This window comes from Corvus hawaiiensis, chromosome 7, assembly GCF_020740725.1.
Source record: "Corvus hawaiiensis isolate bCorHaw1 chromosome 7, bCorHaw1.pri.cur, whole genome shotgun sequence".
NCBI lineage: Eukaryota > Metazoa > Chordata > Aves > Passeriformes > Corvidae > Corvus > Corvus hawaiiensis.
In genome coordinates, this window is record NC_063219.1 from 40,418,948 (window position 1) to 40,438,598 (window position 19,651).

The 19,651-nt window shown below is 42.8% G+C and overlaps 2 protein-coding genes across 7 annotated transcripts in view; both read left to right on the top strand.

The window, feature by feature from the left end:
* The first annotated feature begins 51 nt into the window (after positions 1 to 51).
* Positions 52 to 15,045, top strand: DAPL1 (death associated protein like 1). 4 transcript variants are annotated; one of them, XM_048309951.1, is made up of 6 exons: positions 52 to 308; positions 3,840 to 3,927; positions 5,553 to 5,616; positions 8,797 to 8,852; positions 13,351 to 13,449; positions 14,841 to 15,045. In XM_048309951.1, the coding sequence occupies exons 1-6, from the start codon at positions 263 to 265 to the stop codon at positions 14,899 to 14,901; spliced, it is 414 nt and encodes a 137-aa protein (XP_048165908.1). In that variant the 5' UTR covers positions 52 to 262; the 3' UTR covers positions 14,902 to 15,045. The 4 variants fall into 4 exon arrangements, with proteins under 4 accessions (XP_048165908.1, XP_048165909.1, XP_048165907.1 ...); XM_048309952.1 differs by lacking the exon at positions 14,841 to 15,045 and adding an exon at positions 13,963 to 14,511; XM_048309950.1 differs by lacking the exons at positions 13,351 to 13,449; positions 14,841 to 15,045 and adding an exon at positions 13,020 to 13,333.
* A 3,006-nt stretch (positions 15,046 to 18,051) lies between these two features.
* TANC1 (tetratricopeptide repeat, ankyrin repeat and coiled-coil containing 1) overlaps positions 18,052 to 19,651 on the top strand; it is a 66,550-nt gene continuing 64,950 nt past the window's right edge. Inside the window, exon 1 of one of the 3 annotated variants that reach the window (XM_048309945.1) lies at positions 18,052 to 18,239. The gene's annotated coding sequence lies outside the window, so the exon portion shown is untranslated. The remainder of the gene's footprint in view (positions 18,240 to 19,651) is intronic. The other 2 variants (XM_048309942.1, XM_048309943.1) reach the window with 2 other exon arrangements.

Consider the following 19,651-nt stretch of genomic DNA (forward strand, 5'->3'; position numbering starts at 1 on the left):
TCACACCGCTCCCCGCCCCTCACACCGCCTTCACACCGCTCCCCGCCCCTCACACCGCCCTCACACCGCTCCCCGCCCCTCACACCGCCTTCACACCGCCCTCACACCCCTCCCCGCTCTCACGACCCTGCGCCGGCCCATCCCGACTGCTCCAAACTGCGCAAGGCGCTGCAGGTCGGGCAGGTGCGCGGTTCCGTGGCCCTGCCCTGCCCTGCCCTGCCCTGCCCTGCCCCGCCTGCTTCCCGGCGCTCCCGGTCCCGCCATGGCGCTGAGGAGGGGTGTCCCGCCGGGCCGGCGCCTTCCCGCAGGTAGGGGTCGGGGCCGCTCCGGGCGCGGTGTGAGGGGCTCTCCGCCGCATCGTCCCACACAGATGCAGCTCCTCCGCGGAGAGGAGCGGCCGTGTGGGACCGGGAATGGTGGAGGCGGGTCTGTGGTGCACGGCCCGCTCGCCCTAGCAGGCCCCGCATCCGCTCCATCACGGGTGCGCTCGGTCGGCGGGTGTGGAGCTGGCGCCGCTCGGTGATCAGGAACGCGCTGTTGAGGGATAGCAAGAGAAATAGGTGTCCATATTCAGTGAAATATCTGTGTTCAATGTTACAGCCCTATCCCTCGCCTCCTGTAGTAACATGAAGAATTTACTTCCCCTCCGCCAACCCCCCCCCCCCTCCCCCCCCCCAGCCCCCATAGAGCTATCTATGAGGAAGCCTTCGAGCCTGCTGTTCCAGCCGCCGCTCTGCCTGGGTGGCGACTGTAAGGATGCAATACCGGGATTTTAAGGATGTAGTAGCGCTTGTGTTTGTTGGGGGAGCGGATAGATGCATACAGTGTGAGCAGCTCCTGGGCCATGCCGGGAGCTGTGCGGAGCTGTCTCTCAAACGCACCAGTGCGTGGGCTGTGTCCCGCCTGCTCTGTGGCTCACGCTAAGGTGCTGCTGGCTCAGCCTTTGGAGCTGGGGGATAGTCACTGCAAGCACAGTCACTGCAGGCTCAGCCTTTGAAACTGAGGAACGGTCACTACAAAGCTTTAAACCAGTTGGGGCTTCCCCTCGGTTTATTAGAAGGGCTTAGTGCCTGAGGAGCACATAGTCGTGTGTCTCCTTGTACCCCTGTTTTGTTTTCTTGAAAATATTTTCTGTTTGGATTTTTTTCTTTTAGCATGCTTTTTCATGAATTTGGGATGTAAATAGTTTTTTTCAGCTTGTCTCTAGTCTATTCCTGGATTTTTGTGTGTGTGGCAGGGACAGTTGAGCTGTACCTGAAAGGGCCTTTAAACCACTGCAGTCAGTAACCTGAAGCAGGTACTGGTCTTTCTGAACTTGCATGATAGTAAACTGCAACTTGTAGTCTTGCAAGTCTGCAAGTAAGTCTTGACAAAGCCTACCTGTTACTGCAGTGGGCAACAGCTTGGCCGAGGGGTGAAGGTGCCAGAGTAAGTGGTTTCAACCATGCACTTAGTGACCAAAGTTCAAGTGGGCATCTTTATTCTGACCAGTATTGAGCCAAGCTGTCTTTGTTTTTGCTTAGGTTTGTTTTTGTGTTGTTTTCTTGTTTGGGTTTTTTTTGTTGTTGGGGTTTTTTTGGAAGGGACAGCATAAATGGAAATGTGCCTCCTTACTTTATTTTTTTGTTTTAAAAATACATGATGTTTTAAAAATGGAAATTAGTAAAAATTGTGGCACTTAGCTGTTAGATTATATGGCTAACAGGTCACTTATAAGAATCAAAAAATTGAACTCTGTATTAAAAGTTTGACATACCTCTCTATTGCTCTGGAAAGCAAATTACAAAACAGCTTTGTGGTGCATCCCACATGCTTCTATGTTTAACTCTTCCCCTGCCATGGATGTGTGTGAGCAGGTGGGACAGCTGTTCCTAGTGGCTAGTTTCAAGTCAGTGCAGAGATGGAAAGGAAGATGGGTTATTTCTAATAACTATAGATAACGTTTTGTGGGCCTTTTGGTGGTAGACACAATTCCAGATTATCCATGTTTCATTATCTCTTCCCATGCTGGGCATCTCTCTCCTCCTTGCCTAGCTCCCCTTGTGCTTTGTGTAAAGCCGTATAGTGTTAAAATGTCTGCCTCTGTCTGGATCTCCTTGCCCTGCTAAATTAAAACTAAAAACAATGCTTGTATCTAGAAATTGACAGTCCTGCATGTGTGGGAAGGTCCCAAACCAAAACTTGTGGATCTAGGTTCAATTACTTTTTTTTAATCTAATTCCAAAATTTTAGTGGTTTTCCAGTTTGTGGTTTGACTGGTTCCTAAGAAGACAAGAGCCTGACAATCTATGGGAGAACACTCGGGATAACTCGCGTTGGTATTCTGGTTGAACTTATTATAAAGAGAAATGATGTCAAGAAGATCTCTGAGATCTTGAAAGATGCCAGGGCTTTTTTTTGGTGTGGTCTGTTTTGTGGTTGTTGATGTTTGGTTTGGGGTTGTTTGATTTGGTTTGGGTTTTTTTTACATTCTTTGTCATTCTAGTTTGAAGATGCTTCAAAGACAAGGAAGAGTTTCACACCTGGTGAGCTGAGGGTATTTAGAATCTCAGTTCTCTTCACTGGTAGATACTTGGAAACAAACAGTTGAAACTTCCATTTCAGATACTTTTAATTGTGTAGTTAGGCTGCCGGAAGGATTAGGTTCAGTCTAGGTCTCCAGCGTATTTGTAGCTGTAAGATGGCTGGGCAAAGAATTTGCTGCTTATGCAGCAGTATAATTAACAGTATGTATGTCATTTTAGAAAGAGAAGAAAAGCCAAGTCTAGCTATAGCATAGCTCTGATATTGTAGTGCTGCTTTGGACATGACTGAGGGAGAATTTTTGTTTCTAAAATTAGGCCTGCAACCAGGAAATACAAAGCCAAGCGTCAGATTTGGTAGAAAATGGGTGTTAGTTACAGATGGATACATCTGCATCATCAAAAATGGCCAAATGCATTTCTCATACTAGCTAGTTGAGTAATTCTGGAAACCACTCTCCATTCCCTATTCTCTCTTGCCCCCGAATTTAAACTCTAGTCTTGATTGTTCATGATCAGAATAGGAGTCTTGCTGCGAGGTGAAGCAACTTGTTCAATAGGATGAGAAAAGAACACTAAGGTTTTTCTTTCTTACTTACAGTTTTAAAACTTAAAATGCTCTCCTGAAGAGGGAGAAAGTGTTTCTTTCAAGAGAATGTTTTAGATAACTTTACGTGTTCTTTGTTCAGAATTAAATTTTCAGACATGCCTCAGAACTTAAATTGTTATTGTTAGGTTGCCTGTAGCTTAATTAGTGCTAATTGGTTTTGTGATTGGCAGATATGTTAATAAAATATAATTAAGCATGTTCGAACACAAGTGCAAGATGAGTATGCATCTGGTTCTTATCTGCATTATTAGGTTTATTCTGGAATACCTTGAACTAATCATGAAACCCTTATTGCTGTTAGTCACATTGTTCAAAAACCTGAAAGTTTTCGGATGGTGGTTTGGTTTTCTTTTTTATTTTAAAAATACAAATCTGAGATGTAATAGTTTCTGGGGAAGGATGCATATGAACATAGTAAGGTGTTAAGATTTAATATAGTTAACGGTGACTGAAACCACTCTGATTTCTTGATTTATGGTATCTGGAAGTTGATTTGAGTCTGCCATGACACAGAATTTTGAAGCTTTTGCTGCACCTCTTTGGCTACTGCTGTGTATGCATGTGTACAAGTAAAGCATGGAGCTAAATACTGAAAGATGATTTCTGGTTAATGGTTATCCGGGGTAAAAGTATTCTCCTCTAAGTGTATGTAATGTGGTATGTAACTCTGTAGGTATTTTTACTTACATTTCACTTTTTTCTTGCAGTTAAAGCTGGAGGTATGAGAGTGTCTAAAAAGCAAGAAAGCGGACCTGTTGAGAAAAATGCTAAACCTCCAGGAAAAGAAAAGTCAAGGTATTACACTGCAGGGCCTGTCACCCCTGCTCCATATTTAAAGTTCATAGGTCATGGGCTTTGAAAACAAAGAAAATTCTTATTCTACAAGAGTTTAATTCTTAACTTGTGCAATTTATAAATAAAATAATATCGATAAAATAATGTTGATATTGAAATAATTATCAGCTTAAAAAACCCCAAAACCCAAGGACAGTGCCTTGCAATGAAAGGCAAAGGCTAAAAGACATCTCTATTGTCATGTTTTATGGAACAGAAATTAAAGCAATGTGTTGCATACTTATGCCTAATAAAGGAATAGTCAAACAGTTTCCAGTGAAGTAGGAGTGAACTTCAGGCTGTCCACATTCTGAAGTAAATAAAACCCACATCAACTACCCCCAAGGAAGACTCTCATCACCTATATAGGCTATACCCCCTATTTCAATCTAAAATCTAATTTGGCTTTTTCTGTTTACTACTTTTTAAGGTTAATCAAGCTGTTTTGCGCCAAAAATGAAGGCATGCTTCTATTTTGAATAAAGTAACAGTGACCAGTTGATGTGGTCATTAAAACAAGTATTTTCTTGCAGCTTTTTCAAAGATTGAACATTTTTCTTAAATACATGCACTTTTCTTAAATGTCACTTAACAAAAAGTTAAGTTGACCAATATAAGGGTATGACAGTAAAATCTGAATGACTTGTGGAGTAACTAAAGTTTTTGATTTTTTGTTGTAATCTTCTGGAATTAGAAGCTTTTTATTTTCACTTATTGCCAGTTGTCTGGGTGTAATTTTGCAGCTGTCTTTTCCATAGTCATAGTCACCTAATAGTATAAACAGATGTTGAATAACTTTTATTTGTCACTGTAGCAAACTTTCAATTGCTAAATTGAAATGTCAGTAGGAAATGTCTTTCTGATCCACAGAAACTTAAATAAATAAACTTAAATAAATAAACTTAAATAAAGCAATATCTGCTTTTTCAAGAGTTGCATTTATGGTATTTGGGGTTTATAATGGTTATTCCCTACTCCATTTTAAGCTAGAGAGGTTGTCAGTGATTATAATGGTATCATCAGTAGAATGTGCAATCTGAAGTTCTTCCTGTTGTTGAACTAAATTATTTCATACCCACAGATTTGTTAATTTGTGGAATATTGGTAACATGGTGTTCTTCACTGGAATATGGAGAAGTTAATGGGATAATTTTGTGAAAAAATTCTTGCTGGACAAATAGTTGCTGTGAAAGGAAACCGTGTCCAAAAGCAGAGGCTGAATTTTTTTCATGGGTCTAGGCTGGAATCAAGAAAATTTTTTGTAGATGAGGGTATCAGTGCTCACCTTCTGTGAAGTTATTTCACAGCGTACCAAAAAAAATCCTTTTTGAGATATTCAAGGATATTTCATATACAGATTTTTGTATGTATGAATAAGACTGTCACACAAATTTTGTGTTATTCCATTCTGAAGCAGCGTGCCTTTTTGATATTATATAGTTTTTCATGTGATGAAAGAATTTAGCTCCAAACCCTAAATTTATACTGTAAAATGTTTTGTATTATGTCTGGAAAATGAAAGTGACAAGTGCTCAAATGTTTCTGTGAGATGGAAATGATAAATACTTTTTTCATCTACTTTACAGTGCTATTGTCAGTTTTCCACAACCTCAGAACATGGGTGTCTTGGTAGCAGAAGCACTGAACAAAGTAAGTCTGGAAGAAAAAGTCAGGGTTTCTTCATAAATCTAAACATGAGTAAAAGTTAAAAAGTGAATTTTCCTTAAACTGGTGTCTGGCAGTTGCAGGTTCTTCAGCTGCCACTAAATGTTCTTGTGATAACCTATTTCTGTAGTGGTTGTGTGGCTAAGCTGCTAGATGGCTAAAAAGTACCTGGCTTTCTCTCCTTGTTCTGATTCCGCTCCTAGTTGCTATGACATGCCCTGGGACAGTTATGTACATCTGTTACAGAGAAGCACAGCCAGACAGGGAGGTGTGTTCTGCTTGTAAAGTGGCGTGGTGCATTAGCTTTAGTGAAATATGGGGAAGAATTACCAGTGGCATGTAAGTGTCTGGCAGAGCTGGGATTACAGTGCAGAGCAAAACCTTGTCTTCAGTGACATGCTTTATCCCACCATGGAAATCACTCTGACTTCTGTGCGGGTCCAGCAAAAATACAGAGCTGCTTGAGGGAGGTGGGTGGCATCACTGGCAGGTGCAGGGGACACCAGGATGGTGATCCAGTGTCCTGCTCTGTGAATGATCCCCTAGACAGCAGGCACAGCATGTCCTACTGCTGCCCCATGTCTAGCTGGTCCATCTGAGGCCTGACATTAGTCAGGCAAGCACCTTTTGACTTCTCCCGTAGGAAGATCTTGTATCCCACAGCTGCTAATGGACCCTTCTGTTTATCACATGCTTACAGCTCCTGCCCTGTGTCTCTCATTAGGCTGTTGGTGCAGGCTTACACCTACACTTTGGAAGAGCTGATTTCACAAGCAGCTCTTTGGTTTGCATGGTAATCCGAAGATCTGACAATTATCATCTCTTTGTTACACACTTGCAGTCTTCAGACTCTGAAGCATACAGGAGTTCCTCATGCCTAGAGCTCAGTAAAACATTTCAACACAAGTCTTATCAACAGTTGTGTTTATAGCTTTAGCCTGTAGATCTTGAATTTTTGCTTAGACTTTTTTAAGGAGAGCAGATAAAACTCATCCTCCTTCTCTTCCACCTGTCCTCATCTCCTCTGTTCTGACCTACCATTTCCTTTTCCTGTTGGTTTCCAGAATATTGTATGTGAAGCTTGCTTGCTAGTTTAGAATGTGATAATTAGCTACTGTAATAATGATGATTTTGAACCTGGGAAAATGAGAATTTGAATCAACTTATCGTTAACTCTGGCATACTGATTATTTTCTGTGTTTTCTTCATCTTGGAAGCTCATTCTGTGAACTACTAAACAAGGGAAGAAAAAAAAATTTTAATTCCCTAAAGGTAGTCGGACTAATATCACTTTGAAAACAGAAATTATAAGTAAATATACTGAGTAACCATGAGTCTGTGTATTGATCACTTAAACTTTTGGTGGATTTAGGTTTTATTGCTCCTTTTAAACTACTTTAATATGATGAAATTTAGAAAGAGAATAGCTGACAAGCTGTATTCTATCACAACTTTTTTTCTCCCCCCTTTAATGTTACAGATGAACCACAAAATCCATGCAGCAACATTACAAGTGGCTCACCAAAAGCCACAGCCTACCTTGGAGAAGTTCATACTGCCTAAAAGAATTCACATTATTCAACAGCCACGGAAATGTTAAGATACTCATTAAAAAACTTACGTTTACTTTTCTATACAGCATTTAGCATGCTGTGGTGAAATGCTCAAAAGCTGTGTGCCTTGTGTCTTGCTGTGTTTCTGTTACTGACAATAAAATAAAAGAAGAGTTACTGAATGTACTCAGGATTTATTCCAATATCATGGCTTCTGTCTAACCCAGTGTTACTAGTATGTAGTAATTAATACCAAAAGGTCTAACAGTTTCACTACTGTGTGTTTTGACTGAAGGAATGGAAACTGTCAGCCCTGTTGTTTTGGGTTTATTTTTAGTTTAATGGTAGCAAAGCTGATGTGAACTTGATTCTAAGAAAGCAGGTCATGAGTGAAAGACATGGGGCTTCTTTCACTTGAGCCTGAGGTTTTCCATGCTGAATGCATGCCTGAGGCTTACTGCATGATAAGTAATTCACAGAGTCCTGGGAAGGATTGCAGTGCAATGGAAAGAAATATCTTTTGCTTGCATTTCTTTCTGTAAGAAAACCCAGCTTCTCTGCAGGGATCAGCAAGCAGGAAGAACTGAGTGGAATCAGTCTGTTTTAACCTATTTGGGGCTGGGGTGGATAAATGAAGGAAGTACCTGACTAGGAGCTGAACCCTTGGGATAAGAGGGCAGGTAGCAGGGAAGAGCCAAGGTGCAGAGAATGCCATGATTGGAGTTTGGAGTTAGGGTTGGTAGAATGGGGTATGAGACTTAGCACTGACTGGTACTCGAAGGGTCATGAGGGGTCAAGCTTAAAAATGGGGAGGAACAAATGTAAATCCCAGTCCAGGCAATGTCCTTGAGCCATGTCCTGCTTGCAGTGACCGCAAGGACAATAGAGAGAGCCAGAGGATAATATTGTCTTGCTGTTGGGAGTTGGTTGTGGAGCTCCCCGACTCAGAATTTAATTCTGCTGGGACAATTTTTTTTTTTTTTTAAGGTAGTGATTGCAGAAGAGTATTGTCCCAAAACTGGTTCTTTCACCCTTTTGGTGTGCAAGAAATTGATCCCCACACAGAGTGTGGGTATGTGATTTATTTACAGCTGTGTGCAGAAAGGGGTGCTGGGGGGAGCTAGCACGGAGACAAAGGCAGGCACACCTATAGGTTACAGTCTCAGGCCAAGCAGATCTTACTTTACTCCATGGTGAAGTTGCTAGTTTCTCTCTGTTTCAGTCTCAAGGTATAGTGTCCCAAGAAGTCGTGGTATGTGGTCAGTGAGCAGTGGGCTCTTGGTGGGCAGAGGAGGCTTTTACTATTATGATTATGGTATAATGAGGAAAGTTCATGGCAAGGGCAAGTTCTCACCACAGAAACAGTCAAACCTGGCGATTTGTTGGCCCATCATATAAGGTCCTGACTAAGAAGGGTATGATCTTTTTTTCCCTGCCCTTCAAGGACCTAGGACATCAATTTTCTGTTTTCTACATTCCTGTGGCTGTTGCTCCCATTGCTTAACTGCTTTGTTCTCTATCTTATTATTTGGAAATTTGTTCCTGTTATTCATCAATTCCCCACTTCCATACTTATGATTCTTCTTAGACATATCGTCTGTCTCACTCTTAGTTCGCATGTGTTGGAACCATCACATATTTTCCTGAAATGAATCACAGGGATGACAGGTAAGTCAATTGCTTTATGATTTCCCAAATGCAAATATATAGTGCTACAATTAAGACAAAGGGTTAGTATTGGGAGAACAACAAGGTAAAACATCTCATTGAAACTCCCTGTAGCAATGGTAAGTGACCAGCTGAAAAGTGTCCTACCATCCATGTGCTCTATCTCACTTCACTTGTTCCAATACTTGTGTGCTTTCCGCATCATGATGGGCAGTAATCAAAGTACTTTGTCCATTCTTCTGAGCTTGTTTCAGCAGTTGTTGCCGATCATTGTGCTATAATAATGTTCTTACTAAAGCAAGATTCATCCCAACAGGGGTGGGCAGCAGATCTTGAATCAGCAAATAATTATACTGCAATAGCTGGTATAATGTGAAAGGAGCTGAATAATTGAAATCCACCCATTGATTTTGGTGAAATTACAAACACAAACATTAGAGTGATTATCTGTATCTACAATAAGGTTATCTACAAATATGAAGCCACAAAGGGTTCTCATGTAAGCATATCATTTTCCAGTATATAAAAGTACAGGTTTGCAAGTTTCATCAGGATGGATTTCAAAATGACAAACACTACTCTGTATCCAGACAAATGTCAGGGCTTTGGTGTTACTGCACAAGTGTGTCCCTGTTCTCATACAGTGCACATGCTAACACCGATGGTTTGCCATTCCCCATGCTTTTGGGCCCATATCCTATGCTCCAGTGTAGGGTTCAGTTATGATTCAGGTCTAGTGCAGTGATTGAGTGATGGACACAGAGGCGTCCTATGTGGATTAGTACCAGGACTGTGCTATTGATGGTGTTATAGGTAACACTGACTAAATGCCACCACGATTGGAATTCCTTTGCAAATTCAGTCATTATTCCAAATTACTTTTTGAATTTCGGTGGGTGAAGGTGCCTTCTTCGCCTTCTCTTAAAATTGCTACTGCTACTGTTGATTGTATCCACAACTGAGCTCAGATGTAGCTAAGAGGCAAAGAACCTTCACCTTGGGTTGCACCAAGTGCCTCTGGGATCAACTATGAGCTCGCTCATTGATTCTTTCCCACTGAGGCAATGTGTCAGATAAGAGCCATTGATTAGTTTCTACGCTGGTAGAGAAGACTACAGAGGGTGTTCCAATTTGCTTAAATCACTTGTGGTTATGCTCAGGTTATTTATAAGTACTTCAGCATCTGTACAGTTTAAAACTCCCAAGTCTCTGTGATTCCAGTCACATCTCTTCTTGTTCCTTTTGGAGAAGTGGGGGTTTGCCCATGTAGCCAAGCTAACCGTCTTGCATGGGAAGCACATAAGAATGGTGACCACATTGGTGTAAGTGTAGAAATATTAATCTGCATTACTAGTTCTACTTGTTTAAGAAACCAAGGTGGATTAAACAACATTTGCTGCTGATCTGCGTTTTTGATCACATGGTCCAATTTCAAAAATTTGTGGGGATAGAATTTTCTCATCCTCTTTGACTGAGGCAGATGTAGTTGTTTTGGTTTCAATAATATCTATCTTGAGTTTAAATGTTAGTCCCACATTATGGTGGTCCCAAAGGCATACAACAAAAACCAGGGTAAAATTGTACCAACAATCCCACCTTTTGATGGCACAAAATTTTGGGTCTTTTGTGCTTGGTTCTGTTGTACTATTAGGCATTGAATATGAGTGGCTTTCCCATGTGTAGATCCATTGATCATTCTGCAGCCTGTCCAAACTTTTTCTTGGGTTGTTCTTTCAAGAGAGGAACCCAACTATATCTATCCCAACCCTACCTGTGTTCTAAATATGCTTCAGCTCCATGCATAACCAGAGTAGTGAAATTGTACACTAAAAATTGTATACTTAAATTCATGCTTAATGTGAAAGGTAATACTCAAAAAAATGGTTATATTGTCAATGAGGCTTCTTCTTAAAGTATGCTTTCCACATGACAACAGTGGAAGGCTATTGCAAACATATGAGAATGCTCCCTCTAAAATCAAGGGGTCCTTGATTTAGATTTAGAAGATTATGCAGAATTAGTGTTGCCATTTAACACTAATGTCTGTGTCTTTTCATCCATCCATCAAATGTAAATACCCTTGTGTTGATTAAAGATTAAATTTTGATCACAGGAGATGGTGATTAGTAGCATCTGCAATAAATAATTTGGTTACACCTTGAATAAATAGAAAAAATTAAAATACTGCTTCTCCTTTGAAGATGAGTATTTTCTGTTTCTGGTTCCATAACTGACTGATTGCTACTTGGGAAATACTATCAGTGTTATCCTGGACAACAGCAACAATATACTTTATAGATGTTGAAGTTGTAGGTATGGGATTTGGAAAACAGTCTGCTTTTGTATCTTGTATAGCACACTTCTGTTCCCCAGGCTGGCTCTATGGCAGTGAATATTGATATGAATGTCAGTGAACAAACAGGACCTGTCCATGTGTCAAATGACTATCCATGCTCTCAAAGCCAAAAATAGCACAGTGCACTCTAATGTATCGATGGCTAATACATGCTTCCTATACAAAGAATATTTGTAAAATCTTTAGAATTCTAATCTTTATGCTTTTTGTTTCTGAAGAAAATCAATAGCTAGTGAAAAGTTGTAGGATCTGATTCTGCAGGCCTTTATGAACATCACTTGCTATGAAGCTGAATGTTATTTAACTGTTTAAAGCAGTACGTTCAGGGAGGGAGGATGTGCTTGGTGTAGAAGGGAGCTGTAGTAAATCCTGTTTGTGGCATAAATCAGGCAGTCATACAGTGATTGCTAAGGATGGAAGAGTTCTGTTAAAAGGCCCCAGGCACTGCTCTGTGCAGTGCACACTTGGCAAGTGCAGTCCCACAGAGGTAAACTAAGTACATTCAGTCACTCAAGCTTCTGGCAGGACAGTGTCTGTGGGCAAACAGGAGTTCTGCAGCATGGGCTCAGCCTGTGTGTGTAAGCTGCATCAGTCCCCCTGGCCCGACAAATCCAGGTGTGCACCGCAGCAGTGCCAGGGCTCCCGTGTATGTGGAACATACAGGTGGTGTTGGAGTGCCCAGTGGCCTGGCAGAAAGCAGGCTGGAATGGAAAGGGTCTTCCAAGTACTACCTGGGTAAAACTTTCAGGTGTAAAAACAGGTCCAAACAAGAAGTTAGGAGGTCTAGTTTTGATAACTCTGTTTCATGGGTTTGCTAAATGTAAAGAAGGTGCAATCTCCTCTTCTGCTATAAGATGAATCTTGCAGAGCAGGAAATCCTGGCAAGTGTTCTGTTCCATGTCCTGTTCTGTCAGGTGGTGTCCCCTGTGGGGGCATTACAAGAAGCATTTCGTACTTGCTTTTTGTGTCAGTAGCATTTACTAGTCTTTGGAGGGTTTCTGAAAGATTTGTGTAGAGAACAAACTAAACTGTTCTGTTTAAATGTTTTTTATAATTAAGAACTTTATATACGTAAGAGCACTTCCTTTTCAACCAAGACAGTCTTTTACTCTTCTGTTGTATTTTGACACGGGCACTGTCGGGTGCATTATTTTCTCTAATTTATTTCTGTTCATTAAGGTTTCCTTCTTATAATAGTATGAGTAATAACAAGAGCTAAGCAAGAAACAAAAACTGTATTTTGAACTTCTAAATAACAGACAACTTAGTTTTTCATCCTGTTTGTGCCTTCCATTCTGTATCATTTCAGTTTGTGTTTGCACCATCATTGATGATACTGTGATGAGGCTGTTGTGCCTTCTGTTGCAGGGAGTTTATTTTATTTAGCTCAAGCCTTAATACTTTGCTTTCATTATTTAAATATGAATTGCCACCAAATTCAGAACATAAAGAACAAATACAGTAGGTTTGCTAGAAAAATCAAACCCCTGCAGAAAGACTGTTTTCAGGCTTCTCACAGACTATTTCAAACAATGCAGGCATTCAGTGAGAAGGACATGATTTCAGGAAAAGTACTTCTGCGGCTGATCTTCATTTCACCATGTTGGAGGACACAATGTTGGTTAATATGCAGTTGTTTTTAGCTGTAGCCCTCAAAACACCTTACAAAGATGGGAAGCCAAGGGATGATGAAAGCTGTGAAAAGAGATTTTGGTACATGTTGGTTGGCTCAATGTCTTTGTCAGCTTGGTAATGTTACATGTGCTGTTTGATGGCCTGAGACACGCATGTTCTGTTGGACTTCTCTGCAGGGAGGAGTTTCCTCTGGGGCAAGGAAGAGTCTCTGCCCTTAAGCTCTTCGCCCTCCTAGGTTGGGTGGTGCTTGACAGAGCTGCTTGGGAATTTGGGAGTGTGCAGCTTGTAACTGGTCCAGCAGGAGCTACAGTATATGCTGTTCAGTGCACAGACCAAGGCCTGAATTGAGATGATGGGATTCCTGACTCTTGTGTGAAACTGCAGCAGATGAAATGGCAAAGAAATTACACATGGCAAGACTGGGAAGTTGCAATAAAAGAGAACTATACAAGACTTAATGTCAATAAACAAATATTAGCTGTTGTTTAAAGCCTTTGTGCCTTCCAGGATGTACTTGTTCAGCCTGTTCCTAAGTGGCATGCATAAATCTGCAAATCATTTCAAGCACAGTAACCTCTGCCCGGCATATAAGCCCCAGAAGTCCTGGTAAGTGGTGCATGCATAAGCCAGATAATTTCCTGAGTTCACCTTTAATTCCAGCAGTAGAAGACTATATTCCTACAGTGTAAAAAAAAAAAAAAAAATTTAAAATTCAGGGGTCTAATCAGTGTCCTCTGCCATACTCGTATTGTTCCTGTTGTGTCCAGCTCCCACACCATGTTCCCAGGAAGACCCCTCTTGGTTTTGAAAATCTTGCTGTTGTTGAGGACCCTTGTTTCCACGTGTTGCCATTCCTCCTCTTCCTTCCCTACACCTTCTCGCTGCCCTTTCCTCCTCAGCCTGCACAGGACAGGTATTTGCAGCTGATCAGGTGACTGGAGGAATGTGTACCTTTATAGTACGTTTATGGTTCTTGTCATACATGGCCACAGATTCTACTCCTGGCCATTATGCCACACTTGCTTAATTATAATGAAAAACTTCTAGATTATATTATTAGCAGAAATTTCAGTCTGACACTTCATTTATAATGGGCTACCAATGTTTAATTCATTCCAGAATTGAAGAGAAGGACTATTACAGCTCTGAAGTCTGAGTCTTGCTGAGTGTCCAGCAAACAGAAACTCTCCAATTCTCCAGTTGTTTGTTAAAGCAATTTTATAGAGGTTTATAACTCATATCAAGAGTAGCTTGTGCAGTTTCAAAGGTTATTAATTATTACACATGTACTGGATTTGCCACAAGAGGTTGCTGTATGCCTACAGTTTGTTCCAGCTCTGCCAGCTGAGCTGCCCTCAGAAATGCAGCTATTTTCTGCCAAGGAGGTATATTTTAATTTGCTGGAAAATTTTCAAAGAAAAGGAACAGATAAGTTTATGAAAACATCATTTGGTATTTCATGGGGCACATGACTACCTAGAAGCTGTGAAGATACAAAGGGCATAATTCCATGGTAACAAAAAGACTCCCTACCCTTTCTCCGGTCTCTGGGTTCCCTGTGGAGTCAGATACAAGTGAGACTGATGCCTTAGATTTTAACTTTCATATTTTTCAAATCCTATACTGCCTGGTGTGTAACTCTGAAGTTTCTTGTAGCCTGTTAATTTCTGCTCTCTCATGCTAGGTAGACATAACAAAGCCTCTCTAGGCCTGCTCTTCAAGGACACCCAGACTGTCCTAGGCCCACAAAGTATAAACCAAAAGCCTCTGAGAGGGGGCAAGCTGAGGGGAAATGACATCATTAAACTGAAGCTTTAATTGGAGAATTAACCCTGATATGCAAATGAATTTATAAAAGTGTGGAGAACTCGTGACCTGTTGTCCATCTTGGGGTCCATTCTGAGGATAGCCTCTGGCTCCCCAGGGTGTACCTTTGAAGGCCTTTCGAATAAATACCTGCCATTATTCCCTTACTCCTGTCTAGTCTCTGTTTTTAGGTGGCTTCTCAAGGCATCAAGACAGCACAAGGAACAGAGGTACCCAGAAGGGCCTGTCTAGGCTCAGGAAGGGGGTGGGTCTGGCATCATTCAGCCGATGGTGAGGAATTGCATTGTGCATCACTTGTTTTTTCCCTTTTTATTATTTACCATTATTATTGTATTTTACTTTATTTTCAATTTATTAAACTGTTACCTCAGTCAATTGTTTTTATTATCAATTATTAAACTTGTATCTCAACATACAAGTTTTACTTTGATTCTCCTCCCCATTCCACTGGGCTGGTGTTTCATCTCCAGGCGGGTTTAAAACGATGACAATCTACTACCTTAAAATCTGTAAATTAAGGATTTTCTACCAAATTATTATGTTGCATGAGAATGAATCTGGTGGGATAAAAGCAGCTACATTGAATGGAAGCTTCTAAAATTTACAAATTACCTTCCTTGAAGACACCCTCCAAAACCAAGAATTGGAATAGTATGTTAAGATGAGAAGCCTGAACTAACATAAACAACACTGAAGCTGAGCTGAAAAAGGGAGAAGTCTGATTTCTAATTTCTCTAGTCCCCAGAATATATGTTAATACAATGAACACTGCTGCCATTATATTTCAGTGTGGTCTGATTCCTGTTTTCCAAAATAAAAAAGCTGCTAGAAGCTTGCATGGTAAGTGCGAGACTGAGGAGAGCCATAACCTTTGTGAGAAGAAAGAAGGAAAAGCTGAAGAATTTCAGTGGCTAGGAATGGATAAATCATCTGAACAAATGAGTGGGAGGAGCAGAGGGCAGAACAGTTAAAGTAGAGTAACAGCTGTGAGCTAAATTCTTCCCAAAAGGAAGCTACTGATGAGAGCAAAAATCTTTACATTCCTGATATCAAAAGCATTGCTCTACTGAGACAAACAGGGAAGCACCAGAATCAATTGTGAGCTTTACTGTGAAGCAGCAGGACCTAAATCCAACTGACTGTAAATACTATTTCAAAACTTTTGGGTTCATATCTAGAGGACAAGAGTGCGAGCACTGGACCTGCTGAGGAATAGATCCCACAACGGTGGAGTCATAGCTCTGTTTCTTGTCTCAGATTTCAGAGACAAAGACAAAATCATAAAATGTTGCCCAAACTTTGACATTTCCTCTGAGAAGGAAAATACCTTTATTTCCAGATATAGGCCTCATCACATTGGCAAAATGTAGGGAAGAGAAGGTGATTAAGAGGATTCTCCATTGGAGAAAAGACACTGTGCTGCTGCTGGCTGAGGTGCACACAGCATCCTCCCCTTGTTTTGGAACCAATCTTCAGCTACCAAGCTGCAGAAGTGATGGTGAAAGAAGAGTAATGTCACTAATTGCTGTTGCTGTTGTCACCCTGAGGGCTTTGTCTCCGGTTCCTCTGCTCTTCTGACACCAGACAAGGCAGTTATGGCCAATGTTCTGTAGAGGATGTGCTGCTTGTGTATCAGCCTGTCACTTCTTTCTGAACACATACATGGATTGTCTTGTGCCCCTTACAGACACATTGGAAGACATTCTGTGAAATGCTCGCATAGTGTAGAAAATGTTCTAGAATACTCTGGCACTGTAATTTTGCAGTTAAATTCAGATTTAGTTTTTCATGATGAATTACGTATGAAAATCAATCAGAGTTTGTACAGAAAACAGCAAATCCTTATTTATCCATTTATAAGTGTGTTTTAGATTGTCCCTACATTTTCTTTTTTTTGGTGTGAGGAAGATTCATTTTTGTATTTAATTATGTGGAATTGTAGAGGTTGTGTGTAGCAAGGCTAAGCACTTTGTCCTCTATGCAGGGAATAGCTGCAGTGTTGGACACTTGGGGTGGAAGAAGCAAGCAGCTTCAGGCTGGGAGAGAAAAACCTGTCAGCTGAGTGTTTCTGCCGAAATTTTTGATTGATGTGCTCAAAACAATGGCATGCAGATCACCACTGGTAAACCTATGTTATACTTAACATAGTTAATACTTAAAACCACCAGGCACTTCAGTGCTAACCCCATTGATGGGAGACTGTAATCTACGTGTGACATTCCCAGCCAGAGATAATGCCCTTTGGTGACTACTTTGGTACAGCTCATTGGGGTTTTACCATGGGTGCCTCACAGTAAAATTACCAGTACCTTGGGTGTTTTTCTCATTTTTTGAGGAGTTAAATATTTTAACACTCTTGCTGCCTGGCATAATCTTCAGCCTTCGGATCAGTTTTGTGGATTTCTTCTGCACTCTCTCATTTTTCAGTATCTTGGAAAATATGGATGGATAGACTGAGAACAGTGTTCACTGCTGTATTCAGAGGTAATGCCACCTCTACACATGCTTGCTGATCTCTCGTTTGTACAGGTAAAGAACACACTGGCTTTTTTTGGAGCAGCAGCATTGATGTCGTGTGGCTTTGCCATGGCAGCCCCAAAACCCTTTCAAAGGTGCTGCTTTCCAGGACCCAGTTCGTCTTTTTCTGTGTTGTGGGCAGGGCCACACTCCTTGTTCCTACACCTGGCATTTCTAATCCGGCTGTCTGAAATGTCTCGTATGGTCCAGTTCAGAAAGTAACTTGGATCAGTCTGAGATCTTCACAGAATCGGTCAGTTTGAAAAGGACCACAGTGGGTCATCTGGTCCAACCTCCCTGCTCAAGCAGGGTCATCCCAGAGCACATGACACAGGATTGTGTCCAGACGGTTGTTGAATTTCTTGAATACCAGCACCTGTGGAGGGAGACTCAACAACCTCCCTGGGCAATCTGTTCCAGATCTGTCGTTATTATTTATAGTATTTATGTTATTTATATTCCACTCATCTTTTGCCGTGTGCAGCTTTTATAAGCTCCGATGCGATTACTTTCATATTCCTGATGGAAGGCTGCTTTGGTGGAAGCGGATGGCCTCCGGTGCGGGGCTCGGGGCAGGAGCCCCCAGCCCCGAGCTGTGCCTGTGGGCTCTCAGGAGCGGAGCTCAGCCGGGCAGAGCCCACGGATGGTGGGGCGCTCCGAGCAGCACACGACCCCCGGGCCCGGCTCTGCGGGGCTTTGCGGCCGGTGTTTGTGGAGCGGGACCTGGGCTCGCTGAGGGGCGGCCCGACCCAGGGGGCGCTGCCCTGTTCTCTCACTCCACGCTCCGGCCCGGCCCGGCCCCGCTCCGCCCCAGCCCGTCCCGCGGGGGGCGGGCGCTGCCACCGCCCCTCCCGTGAGCTCATCCCGCCGACGCGCCTGCCCAGCCCGGAGGAGCCCGGAGCAGCCCGGGCTGGGCCGCGCCGCGGAGCCCGAGGCGAGGGGTTGGGCCCGCCGCTGGGTGAGACCTCCCTGTCTCTCCCTCTCCTTCCCTCCTCTGCCCCGCGCCCGGCCGGGCCGGGGGCTGCGCGGGGTCGGCGAGCGCGGAACCGCCGGTAAAACTTTCTGACGGAGGAGCGTGTGCGGGCATGTCGGGCAGGCCGGGGCCGGGGCCGGGGCCCGGGCCCGGGGGCGCGGGGCAGGGCAGGGCGCGGAGGGGCGCGGCCCGGGGCCAGCGGGGGCGGCCCGCGGCCCGTGAGTGGCCCGGGGTGGCCGGGGCTGGTCCGGTTCGGGGGAGGCGCTGCCGGGGCGAGGCCCGGCCGGGATTTCCGCCTTCCCGCCCTGCACTGTCACATTTCGTTGACTGGTGCGGTTTTCGATCCTTTAACAGTAAAGATTTGGGGGAAAAGAAAAAAAAAAAAATGCTGCTTTCTGGAAAACTTGGTTTCTTGGTGGTGTTTGGTTTTGGTATTAGAAAGTGAGGAAGAGCCGCTGGGAACAGGCACACGCCCGGGCAGAGCCGGGGTGCGGGTTCGGCCGTGCGCGGGCTGAGGCGGGAATGGTGCGCGACACGTGCGTGTCTGTAGCAACGACCTCGTTTTGACGGCTGGAACTGAAAGTCCTGCCCTAGAGGTCATCGGTGTTCCTGCTGTGGTCTCAAGCATAAAAGGATAAAACGATAACTTAATTCGTTTTTAATATGTGAGTTACTAATAGTATATAGTAACAGTATATTTTAAGTCATGCTTTCTAAAGCTTTCAGATTTCTCAGTACTTGTTTGCCATAGCCTCATAATGTCTATTTGTTGGATAGGGGACTGGGTCCTGAATTACTGTTTTCAGAAATAGAGTGTGACTGGAGACATCTTTCTGTGAGGGTAAGCCTCCGGGGGAAGAAGGAGGTTTCGATCCGCTTCAGTGTGATGCGGAATGTGTCCCCTGCCCGTGTTCCCTGTTCTGTAGCCCCGCGGGGCAGGGTGGCAGTGATACTCGCCTGCTCTGCCTCACATGATGATTTCTGACGAAGCCAGTGCTGCTGCACCATTTGGAAAGCCAGCAGCTGAGGATGTGGGAGGTTTACTTTGGGCTTCTGTGACTGCTGGGTGTAAAAACAGTTGGCAAGAGGTTCATTCACTGGTGTGGAGTATTTTAAGTGTTTTACTCACCCAGCCTACTTCAGAGTTTTGCAGGATTATTCAGTACACGCAGAAGTCCTATGTTACCTTGTATTTTTGATAGATGTTGCTTAAAAATAACCTGATACTTACAAAATTGAAAATATCAGGGAATAAGGGAAATAAATGTGATACCTGAGATCCTAGAAAATTTTCTCCCACTGTTGTTTAATATACAGTGGCCAAAAATGAACCTTTCCCATTTGTTCTGATCTGCTGTTTAAGTGCTGTTTAAGTGAAAAATAGTAATACACTATTAAATAATGCCAGTGAGCAAGGTAAACAAAAATACTGTTTCTTTTTGCCACTGCTCACGTAGTGTATTTAGAGCTTCATTTACATGGATGCTCTAA

Coding starts and splice junctions, on each gene's coding strand:
- DAPL1 (XM_048309950.1), top strand. CDS start 263: ATGGCGCTGAGGAGGGGTGTCCCGCCGGGCCGGCGCCTTCCCGCAG. Junction 309..3,839: donor GGGCCGGCGCCTTCCCGCAG/GTAGGGGTCGGG, acceptor TTTTTCTTGCAG/TTAAAGCTGGAGGTATGAGA. Junction 3,928..5,552: donor CCAGGAAAAGAAAAGTCAAG/GTATTACACTGC, acceptor TCTACTTTACAG/TGCTATTGTCAGTTTTCCAC.